Source organism: Chiloscyllium plagiosum, chromosome 7 (assembly GCF_004010195.1).
Source record: "Chiloscyllium plagiosum isolate BGI_BamShark_2017 chromosome 7, ASM401019v2, whole genome shotgun sequence".
Lineage (NCBI taxonomy): Eukaryota > Metazoa > Chordata > Chondrichthyes > Orectolobiformes > Hemiscylliidae > Chiloscyllium > Chiloscyllium plagiosum.
Window position 1 is genome coordinate 53385634 of NC_057716.1, and position 12194 is coordinate 53397827.

At 39.6% G+C, this 12194-nt stretch overlaps 1 protein-coding gene across 4 annotated transcripts in view; it reads left to right on the forward strand.

Annotated features, from left to right (window-relative positions):
• Positions 1 to 12194, forward strand: part of LOC122551600 (myosin light chain kinase, smooth muscle-like) — a 422603-nt gene that overhangs the window by 307523 nt on the left and 102886 nt on the right. For all 4 annotated transcript variants that reach the window (XM_043693744.1, XM_043693745.1, XM_043693743.1 and 1 more), the window contains 4 exons: positions 5242 to 5322; positions 5664 to 6460; positions 7011 to 7127; positions 7741 to 7824. In XM_043693744.1, coding sequence (XP_043549679.1) covers positions 5242 to 5322; positions 5664 to 6460; positions 7011 to 7127; positions 7741 to 7824 — 1079 coding nt within the window. The remainder of the gene's footprint in view (positions 1 to 5241; positions 5323 to 5663; positions 6461 to 7010; positions 7128 to 7740; positions 7825 to 12194) is intronic.

Below are 12194 nucleotides of genomic sequence, written 5' to 3' on the forward strand. Positions count from 1 at the left end.
CATATTCAGGAGCTAAGATACAGGTCAAAAATCAAACAACACCAGGTTATAGTCCAACAGGTTTATTTGAAATTGGAAGTTTTCAGAGCTTCTCTCATTCCTCAGGCATGGTATGATAGAGATGCATAAGACACAGTATTTATAAGTAAAAAGTTAATAACTTTAAAACTAGCTGACCTTGTTGAATTCTTTAATCGGTTAGGAGGTAGACTGCTGATTAAAATGCAAAATACAGATTCCTTTTAAATCTTTGTCCCTAGATAATTAAAGGCTTTATCAATGCCCAAGAGGTGATATCTCAGGTTAGACAATGCACTTTAATCAATGTACATTGATAAAGCCTTTAATTATCTAGGGACAAAGATTTAAAAGGAATCTGTATTTTGCATTTTAATCAGCAGTCTACCTCCTAACCGATTAAAGGATTCAACAAGGTCAGCTAGTTTTAAAGTTATTAACTTTTTACTTATAAATACTGTGTCTTATGCCTCTCTATCATACCACACCTGAGGAATGAGCAAAGCTCTGAAAGCTTCCAATTTCAAATAAACCTGTTGGACTATAACCTGGTGTTGTTTGATTTTTGGCCTTGACCACCCCAGTCCAACTCCGCATCTCCATACCAAAGTAAAGGTGCAGTTACCCTTTACTCCAAATCCACAATGTGAAGGCAGAAGTGCAGTGGGATGGCAGCTCCTCTGCAGGCAGGTTTGTTTCCTGAACTCCATCTTTTCAGAGCTCCATCTTTTTTCAGAATAACTCCATCAGAAGATATTTTAAGAAGTTTCAGGGTAGCACTGTGGTCTGCAGGCTGGATGACAATTGGCATTATTTCCCCGTGTGTTTCAAAGCCCTCTTTTTAAACAAAAGATTGTCCTTCTTCTGCAGATGATCTTCATAATTAACAAGGGTTTGCTTTTGTCTGATAATCTTCTGCAAACTTAAACAAAGGTTGTTATTCTCTCTCAACATGTTGTCTTTCATACATGAGATCACCCAGCAATTATAGCAGAAGGTTTCCTGAGCTATTGCTTTATGATACTCCTGGTATTCGGAATATTTCCTCCATCTGTCTATCTCTTTATCGTGTGAATTGTATGAGAACATTTCATTTTCCACATAGGATTGTTGGATCTCTGCAGATCAGCAATTTATGAATGTTGAATATTTGGATAACATTTTATTAGCTGCTTGTCATTGTTAAACTAACATTAATCCCAAATCTTGGCCATCTCCATCGAGAGTTGCAGATTCCAGTGGTTTGTTGCGATGTTTCCTTGCTTTAGGTTAACAGGTCCTGTTACTGTTCTACAAAACCATGTAAAAATGATATATTCTGTGGCAAGAGTAACATTCAGCTTTGCTGGCTAGGTAGGGTTGGCACCGATATGAAGCTTTCATGCCACAGGAGTGGCACTCTCTTCACTTTGTGGCTCTTGTCTTCCCTGCCCACTGATTAATAATGAGGATTGATTCAGATTCAGCAGGCTGATCCTCGGAAAGTTCTCTGCATCCTGAGATAATGAAATTTCTGGTGCTCTGCCCTGCTTGTGATAATGTAACATCATCTTTAGACTGTAAAACCTCTGATAGGTTTCATCCTGCACCTCTATTACAATGTAGTTCAATATAGTGTCGTTTTTCAAGGTTCCCTATTGGCAAATATCTGCAAGATGATTAAAAATCATTTTTAAAAGAACTGATGTTTTTCGTGGCTCCTGGTTGCACCGGTTAAACTTTGCCCAGTCTATCATGGGATTTCGTTGTAAACTGAAGTCAAAAGCATTATTTGCTTCAATTCCAGATTCTTCTGCTGTGTCCTGTTTGGTGAGAATGGTTTAATCTCTTAGACAACAATGCACTGACCTGGTCTTTGACTGGCTTTTTGTCAATTTCTGAAGCAATTTGGTAACTGGTGAACACCTAGCTTACCCACACATTGCCTGGTCAGTACCCCCTGCATTCTCTAGAGGGTCTGGTAAAGGGAAGGCTCATTATATCGGGTGTTCTATAACAACTGCAATACATCTTTACTTGTCTTTAGTCTCTCTTGCAGTTATCTTTATTTTTATATAAAGACAACTGACCTACTGAATTTATTACTTACCCTCATAAATTGATTTTTTTTCAGAACCATTCCATCCTGACTGTCTTGGTGATTGCTTATGTCCTGGGTTCAATTTCTTTTCCTGGAACTATGTTCCACTGGATTCTGTTATTTGATACCTACTAATGGGCAAAATGCCAGCTCCTCCACAGACAGTTAGCTTCACTAAGATGGCACTGCCAGTGAATCTCTCTGGGTCAACTCTAGTTAATTGTACCAGACCTTCAGTGCCTTCACCAGTGGGGAGGCAATTATATGTTGGTATTGTCACTAGACTAGCAATCCAGTGACCCAGGTAAGGTTTTAAGGACCATGGCAGATGATGGAATTGAATTCGATAAAATCTGGAATGATGACCATGAAACCATTGTCAGAAAACCCCATCTGCTTCACTATTGTGTTGTGTGATTCTCTGACCGTGTGAAATGACTTCAAACAGATCTAGCAACTCGAGATTGATCATCCATGGGCCCTAGCAAGAGCAGAATCGTACTCACACACAATCTGGAATCTCACAACTGGACATATTCCTCCCCACTATAGTAATACCATCATTCGAGGGCATGCGAGAAGCAGCACCAGGCATAACTAAACATGAAGTGTCAACCTGGTGAGCTACAACACAGGACACCTTGCATGCCAACAATTTAAAAAGCAGGTGATAGATAAAGATTCCACAACCAATGACATCATTCTGCTTCCTTGTGAAAAAGGGGCACGTGGAGTGGGGTCAAGGTCCCTCATTCCCCTTTTGCCTTACATGGATGCTGAGACCAATGACTAGAATGATGGAGTGCAGGCTTATGAGCGTATCTAGCAAACAGTGTGTATTTTGGACCTGACTCTGCATTGCAGCCATCAACCTGTCCATGGAGGCAGCGAGACACCGCCATGCCCAGAGGGAGATCAGTACAAATGTGGAGTCCTTCAAACTTTGAGTCAGTTTGCCCAGTGCCTCTGACAGCCCTGCCTGCTGCTCCTGTGCATTTGGATGCAATTTTTAATGATCATCATTCTGGTACCATCTCCTGAATAGAGTCGCGCAATTGACTGGCCTGCCGCACTCCTCTAAGTAGTGTCAGTGACCTAGAGGTGTGCCAGTAATGTACTCACCAGAACATGCTTCCAACTCTAATCGAGCTAATGTACCCACTGAGGTGAAAAAGGAGACAATGACTTGTGAGGCCATTTTCTTGAAGATGGAGACTGTGCAAAACCCACTGGTGCCATGAGAAGACAAAAGAGAGAATGAGTTGTGAAGTAGTGATAGATGTTTGGGCATGTTAAAAATACGTGCACAGTGACAGAGCACAGCACAACACTTGACAATGAATTTTATTTAGTTGCCAGGACATGGAGTTCTCGGCATCACAGCATGAGTGGGATCTATCCTCTCCCGCTAAGGCAAGGATCCACTCCATGTAGAGGTGAGAGGACAGATGTCTGGCTCCCTATCTCCAATTTCTCTCTATCCTATTGTGGGTGATTTTTTTCCTGGTAGGAAACAAAGAGAGGAATTTAGTGAGTTGAAAGTGGCTGGCACAGCTGTTGGTGCAAGTGGGAAAAAGATGGTGAGGTTTTCCCTGTGAGAGAGTTAGCTAGTGCAGGGAGAATGCAGGGTTAGTAGTGTGGGGAGTTTGGTCTGGGTGAGAGTGACCGGTGCAAGATGCTGCAGGCAACAGTGAATGTGGTCGACCATGATCCTTCATGGAAAGTGGGGGCAATAGCAGAGTTAGAATGAGTGTAAGAGACCAGGAGGAAAATGATGGCACTTACCTTTGCAGAAAGCAAAACGTCATTAACCTTCTTTCTACATTAGGAGAAAGTGAGGACTGCAGATGCTAGAGATCAGAGTCGAGAGTGTGGTGCTGAAAAAGCACAGCGGGTCAGGCAGCATCTGAGGAGCAGGAAAATCGACATTTCAGGCCAGAGCCCTTCATCAGGAATGAGCCATCCTTGGAAGAGGTTTCAGGAATGATGAAGGGCTCCGGCCCAAAACGTCAAATTCCTGCTCCTTGGATGCTGCCTGACCTGCTGTGCTTTTCCAGCAACACACTCTCGACTTCTTTCTACATTGCTGACCATTTCTCTGGACTGTGGACACTTCACTGACTCAGGTGGCACCTTCAGACCAGGCGAGCAATGTCTGGTTTCATGGTCTCTTCTACTGGTCCTGAGGAAAGAGGATGACCTCCAGGTCCCTGTTGGTGAAACAGGGAACTAACTTTCCTTTCTCAACCATCTCAGGGACAATTCTTCCCAGAAGGAACCATGCAGGGCAGTTCCTGGCTGACCTGGTGCACAGCTGCAGTTTAAACATTGTGCCAGGAATCCTGGGAGATCATGGCAATGGTGAGTAATTCTGCCTATGGCAATTGCACAATAGTGCAAGCTGGTTGTCATAGAGGCATGGGGCAGAACCAATCAGATGAGGTACTGATAAAACACGCTAGATGTCACAGATTGAAAGCCTGCAGAAAACTTCCCAAACCTGACTCTTGGCCAATTTTTAATAAAATTTATCCCTTGGAAACTCAGGAGTTGAGTCAGGAGATATCTACTACTAATGTTTCATTCTGTGAATAAATCTATTCAAGTAAAGACTGGTTTTGGATTCTTCCTTCATCAGCTGGCTCTCCGTGACTATGCTGCCCTGTCACTCGCTATGGCTTTGTAGGAAATTTGAGGAAGAGTTGATCAATTCCTGCAGGTTGTTAATGGTCTTTGCTTTGTTACTGACAACCTCAATCTTCAAACCTTTCGGACGCCGCATTAATAAGTACAAAGAGTTCATTTCTTTTGCAGAGGAAGCGTTAGCAGCCAGATTGTATCTCATCCTACAATCTAACCCAGCTAATTGTAATAGGCTTGTTATGCTTTGATAAACAGTTCACTCGTCATATGTGAACCGCTGTGCACGGATGTTGCTCGGATTGTGATGGACAGATAGCAATGATTTATAACCAAAATGAGTAAACAATATAACTTTTTAAAAATTGCTAGCATTTGCTACATTTTTTAATGTATTTACTAATATAGTTATTCATAATTGTCATTTTACTTCTTTAAAAACTATCCATGTATTATTTAACTTAACCCCTACACCCTCAATCTCTTTCTTTCACAAATATCAGAAACCAAGTTGGCAAGTGTAGCTGCCACGTGTCTCTACTGGTCAAAGAATGCTCCCTTTCCAGAGAAGAAGCCAAGGAAGAGTAAGTATGTTTCCCACATTACTTGGGAGTGTTCTATTTTTGCATGACTGTACTAAGGTCAGCCAGTTTTATCTGGAAAAGATTCAAAATTAATCCCCAGAAGTGACCAAACAAATTGTTTACATCACACAGCTGTACCATAATACATGGGCCAGGCAGAGTCTGTTTCACTTTTTCTCATGCCCATACATGGTCACTGAAGTCATCAGTGATGCAGTACAGTAATAGATCGTGTTCATTTCATAAGCCTTTCCCTTTTATAAACATTCTTCAGCCCGGAGCTGTTCTCTAGCTTTTAAATTAACCTCTTGTTAATTCTCTCCCCTTTTTGCTGGTAACAGTAAGGAGCAATTGAATGCCAGCATCGTTGAAGCGAAGGAGTCTAGTGGTGATGGCATAGAGAATTTTGTGAGACCAGACAGTGCCAAAAAGAGCGTAGCTGAAACAAAAGGAAACACAGAGGAGGAGAAAACATTCCGGGGGGTGCTTAGGAGAAAAGTTGAAACCAAAGAACAGTCAGCAGAGCAACTCAAACAGCAAGAGGCTGAGCAAAAAGACTTCCGTTGCGTGCTGGGGAAGAAAGTGATCACCAAAAGCTTTTCTGAGGAAGAACTGAAGGAACAATCAGCAGAACAAATGAACTTCCGAGACTCACTTTCCAGACATGTCAAAACAACTAATGCATTTGAAGAAGAGAAAAAGATTTCTAGTCCCCAGCAGGTAGATTTTCGGGCAGTACTTGGTAAAAAGAACAGTCCTAAAATATCACAAGACATGATCACACTAAAGCAAATGCAGCCTGACATCAGGAGTGCTCTAAGCTCAGATAAACAAGATTCGACTGGCAAAGATGCTAATAATGACGCTGGAAACCTTCAACCTGTAAAAGTGGACTTAAATGATAATGGCGATTGTAAAAATGGATGTTCATGTATCGATGGTGGAATAATTGATCAGAAATCCGAAAGCACAGGAAATGCACCTGTTTTTAAGGAAACATTAAAAGATACTCAGGTAGTAGATGGTGAACGTTTATTGTTGCAGTGTCGAGTTACTGCTGAACCAGCTCCAATAGTCACCTGGACTATAAATGGAAAGGCCATCAAGTCATCCAAGTTCATTAATATATCACAAGAAGGTAACTGATTTCCAAGGATGAATGGAGATTTAATTTAAATCTTAATAAACATTCACAGTATATTATACTTAATATGAAAAATTGTTCACTAAAATTTATTAATAACATTTCAGTTACTTGTTGAACTTGGGAAACTTTCATCTCTATTCAAGTTTTTAGAACCCTGAAGACTATAGATATTTAGTGTTCAACACCAGGTTATCATCCTAGTGTTTCCAAGTAAACCTGTTGGACTGTAACCTGGCATTGTATGATTTTTAACTTTGTCCACCCCAGTCCAATACTGGCACCTCCAAGTCATATTTATTGTTCAGTAATGATTTTTGATATAACTGCACATCAGTATTACAAATGTCAAAATGTTCCTTCAACCAACTTTTATTTTGTAATATGTGACATTTGAATAATAAAGATCTAAGAAAAGTTTATAACATATTTTTATTAAGTTGAAGTTGATGAATATTGGTTCTAAAAAGTTGTGTATAAAGGGTTAAGTTATTTGAAACTTTCATATGGATTGTGAACTCTCAAAAGCTTTTATTTATGTCAGGATCACTTTGTATACTTGCAATTGAGGAGGTCCTGCCTGAAGATGAAGGCCTTTACAAGTGCATAGCTGAGAATTCTACAGGGAAAATGGAATGTTCTTGCTCAGTTACTGTGGCTGGTAAGTGTATTCAGCAGCATGCAAACTCACAATGGAAAACATTCCTCTACATGCAACGCTGTTTGTCTTTTCTTCCTGTCATTAAACTGCAAAATTAAAAACAAAATTCCTTCCACCAGTCTGTGGCAAAAACAACTTATTACACAAAGTTAGAGCATGGTTTCTCTCAGATAAACAAATATCTAATAGCACAAAGCAAAATGAAAATAATCTCCAAGAGTTGAATAAAGAAGCCTGAAAAATATTCAAGTCTGATGTTAACAATACAGAACTGGTAGGTTTTTGTATAAGTTAAAATCTCACCCTTTGTGTTCTAAATGAACGAGGCTGTTGATTAGTCTATACATATTTATCAGAATAATTTCATTTTATGATAATATCATAATAAGATTTTAAATTAACAGAGACCAAAGCAATTTCTTATCATTATAAAAACTTAATGTATTCACCAAAGAGCCAGTTAAAACTAAAACCATTAAGCAGCATTGGATGTACAGAAAAGTTTTTGATATCTTAAAAAAGATACAATTTTACTACTCTTATATAATTCTCTGACCTGCAACAGAAAATAAATATTTATAAATCAAGTTATTTTAAAATTATTCTTCTTCAGATGCAGCTGCCCCGAAGACTCCCCAAACTGCTGAGAAAACATCAAAGAAGGCAACGTCCACCCTTAGTCCCACTTCAGACGGTGGTAAGTCACAATCATTTATCCAGTCAGTTTCCAAATAAGGAATGGATTATGCTTTCAGCTCTTTTCCCATTAGTTAGAGGCTATTCGCTGAAGAAGTTGTTATCTTCAATGTTGATGTATGATGCTGTTTTAACCTTTGGAGCAGGATATGTGATTTTCTCCTTTATAAAACAAAATATGCTATGAATGTTAAATATTAAAAGCTAATGTAAAGGAGTTTGAAGTTAATAGTGCAATATTCTTCTTCATCATGAATTAAGATTTTTTTTAAACAATTGATAAATTTGACAGACTTTTGAAATGTGCAAACTTAGTTTCTTTTAAAGAACTTTAATTCAGAACATTTTAAATCAAAAATGATGAATAATCCAAAACAGAACTTTTATAAAGAAAGAGAATAATAGTATAATTTGCCTCTCTGCAATAATAAAAGCAATATTTTCATTGAAACTTAAATAAAATTGATATCACAGTCACAATAAACTCTACCCTCTATTATATCTTTCTGATAAATGAAGGTCACTGATAAGGTCAATTACTCCCACCAGACAGTCTTGTTTGAATGGAATATGAGTTTAAGAATTGAACCTATTAATCTATGTATGGAATGATACATCATAGAAAGAGGCCATTCAGCCTCTTAACCCTGTATTTCACAGAACAATCAGTTATTTCCATTCCTCTGATCTTTCCACATAGCCCTGTTTACTTTTTACCTTTCAAGTACTTATTCATTTCCATCCTGAAAATTATTATTAAATCTGCTTTCACCAGCATGCATACAAGTGTATTCAATAATAGCTTCCTGCCTATAGCAAATGCCCTATCTCACTTCAGGTTTTTTGTCAATCATTTTAAATCCACATCCTCCAATTGTCTATCTTTCTTCCATGGAAATAGTTCCTTCCATTTTGTGAATCAAAATTCTCCCAGGTGGCTAAACACCATCAGCTTAACCATCAGCTGTAAGAACAGCCCTTGCATCTCCAGTTCATCTACACAACTGAAGTTACTCATTCCTGGAGCCATCCTCGTGAATCCTTTCTGTGCTCCCTGTCAGGCTTTGATGTCCTTTTTAAAATGTGATGTGCAGAAGTAAACACAATAATCCAAATGTAAACGCAAGAAGTAAACACAATAATCCATTTTTTGCCGCTACTAAGAAAGCCACGGATCATATATACCTCCTTAACAGAAAACCAAAAAAACGGCAGATGCTGGAAATCAAAACGATACCAGAAATTGCTGGGAAAACTCAGCAGGTCTTGCAGCATCTGTGGAGAGAAAGCAGAGTTAACATTTTGGATCCAGTGACTTCACAACTGCAGAATGGTTCAAAGCTCAGAGTTCTGAAGAAAGGTCATTAGACTCTGCTTTCTCTCCTCAGATGCTGCCAGATCTGCTGAGTTTTCCCAGCAATTTCTGATTTTATTTCCTTTAGAGCCTTCTCAACTCATCCTACCACCTTCAAAGATTTGTGGACATTCTCAGGACTCTGTTTCTGCACTTCCTCTCAAATCTCACACTCAGTTGTATTGCCTCCTTATTTTTCCTCGCAAATGTATCATTTCTCACTCCTTTCTTGATGTTAATAGCAACTGTCAAGTGTCTGCTGTTTTAACCACTCTGTATGTGTCCTCCTGAAATCTGTTCCTATCCTATTCATTGCTTATTACACTTCTCAGTTTTGAGGCATCTGCAAACTTTGTTAATTTGCATTGTACACCCAGGTTCAGATTATTCGTACATATTTATTAAAACAGTGGTCCTTACACTGGAGATTTGTCTGTTGGTCAGGCACTAACAAGTCTGGAACTTGTTGACTGCAGAAGGACTCAGCCAATGTTGTAGGCTAGCCTGCATGTATCGATACCAGTTCCCAGCCCAGAGAAATAGGGAAAGGTTATAAGTAGGAAGGGCATCTGTCTGGAAAAACAATGGGCAAATTACACAGTAATGGTTGATATGAATGGAATGATATGATGAAAGGTGATAAACCAATATCAAGGCAATCACATGTGGCATGGGAACAGCCAAAATGAGAATGAGTTCAATGGTCCTAATATCAATCCTTGTGGAACCCCAAGAAAATAACTGTTTGCTATTTGTCCTTTAGCCAATTTTTCATCTGCACTGCCCTTCTCCCTTTGCTTCCATAGGCTTTAACTGTTCAAATAGGTTAATTTTGTGGTACTTTGTAAAATTTATTTTGAATATTTTAACAGCAGCACTATCCTCATAAACCATTACTTCAGCAAATAACTCCAACTTCTGCATAACTGATATGCCTTTAACAAATCCTAACAGATTTGCAGAAATTAGACCATACCTCTTCAGCTGACAATGAATTTTGGCCCAGATTATTGCCTTTAAAAGTTTACCATTACCAATGTCAGGATGGCTGTAATTGCCAGGTTTATCCCTCTGCCCTTGTTTATGAATAGCATTTAACATTTCTAATTCACTAGCCCTTTTGAACCACTGCCATTGATAAAGATGATACAACTCCACAGAAGCCAGTATCCCTTCATCACCCTTTAATTACACATGGAAAGTTCTAAGCACTGATCCAACTCACTCAGAGCCAGCTCTCAGAATGAACAGTGCCTCTGACACTCCTGTTTTTATCTGTCAGCCAGAGCTCCCTGAAATGACCAATTAACAGCCCCAATCAGGGAACTCATGTTTTATGACCTCCACCTGGCTGACCTTGTTACCATCATTACAAAGGAGAATTAGAAAAATTGGCCACATACTCAATAACTTCCACTCTTACTTCCCTCAGCAATCTAGGGTACATACTATCTGGTGACTTTTCTACTTTGCAGCTTAATCTTCAACCAAAACTCCCCTAGTGCACATTTTGCTTTGCTGAATGCCTGGGGTTACAGAATTAATCCACAACCCTGCAAGCTTTAAATAAGATCTTTAAAAAAATGTTTCTATTCGCAATGAAATACACAATATGCACAAAACAAGCATAAACCATTGAACACTGCAGCAATTCAGGTTTTTGTAACTTGCCTTCACAACCTTTAACAGTTAAATATCAATATTATTGCTTATGTGAAGAAGACAGGGTTCCATTCCATCACTATATGCAGGGTGTGTGATCACCACCACGAGAGCAACAGCTTATAGTTTAAGTAGTGCCTTCAATATAATAAAAGTGCTTTAGAGACATTACATAACAAAATAAGACACTGATTCTCACAGGAAATTTTAGGGAAGGTGACCAAAAAAACCTGGTTAATTTTAAGCATTGTCTTAAAGATAGAAAGCCAAGAGGTCGAGGCAGAACCCTTCAAGGTGACAATTCCAGAATTAAGGGCCCAAGTAGAGTAATTAAGGGCCAATGGTAGAGTAATTAAAATGGTGGTGATTCAGAGGCAGGAATTAGAGGAGCACATATACCTGGATGCAATTTGGAGTGAAAGGGGTAATTTAGGAAGGGGAGAAGCTGTGCAATGACTTGAAAATAAGGATGAAAATTTTAAAACCAAAGTATTGTTTAACAAGGACATTTCTGTCAATGAGCACCAGGGTGTTGGGGGATCTGGATTTGGTGGGAATTAGTAGAGCATTGAAAAAGCAGAATTTTGGTTTATGAAGGGTAAGAACTGGGAAGCGGATCAGATGTGCATTAGAGCAGTCAGTTCTGGGGGTCACAAGGGCATGGATAAGAGCTTCAGCAGTGGGTGGCAGGGTCAGGCAGTACTACAAAGGTGGAAATGGGTGGCGTAAGTGATGGCATAGATATGTGTTTGAAATCCCATCCATTGTCAAGTGATATATCGAGATTGCAAACAAACTGGTTCATCCTTAGATAACTTCCAGAGAGTTGGTAACTGCAGAACAGAGCTTTGAGTGGGAACCAAAGATAATATCTTTACTCTTTCCAGTACTTAACTGGAGAAATTTCTACGCATCCAATACAAGATAACAGATAAGCAGTTTGATAGTATACTGTTGGTGGTCAGGCCAAGTGAGGTGGTGGTGACACAGGGCTGGGTAAAATGTGGAAGCTGTTATGTTTTTGAATGGTGTTACCAAGGTGCAGCATGGAGATGAGAATCATAAAATCCCTGCATTGCAGAAAAAGGCCATTTGACACATCATAGCTGCACTGACACCACCCCTCCCACCCACCCCCCCGCCCCGCACAAAGAGTATCCCACCCGTACTGACCGTCCCAACCCTACATATCAATGTTTTACCATGGATAGTCCACTTAACCTGCATGTCCCTGGACACCATGGGGCGAATTAGCATGGCCAATCCACCGAACCGGCACATCTTTGGATCATGGGAGGAAACCGGAGCACCCAGCAGAAACCCACACAGACACAGAGAGAACGTGCAAACTCCAC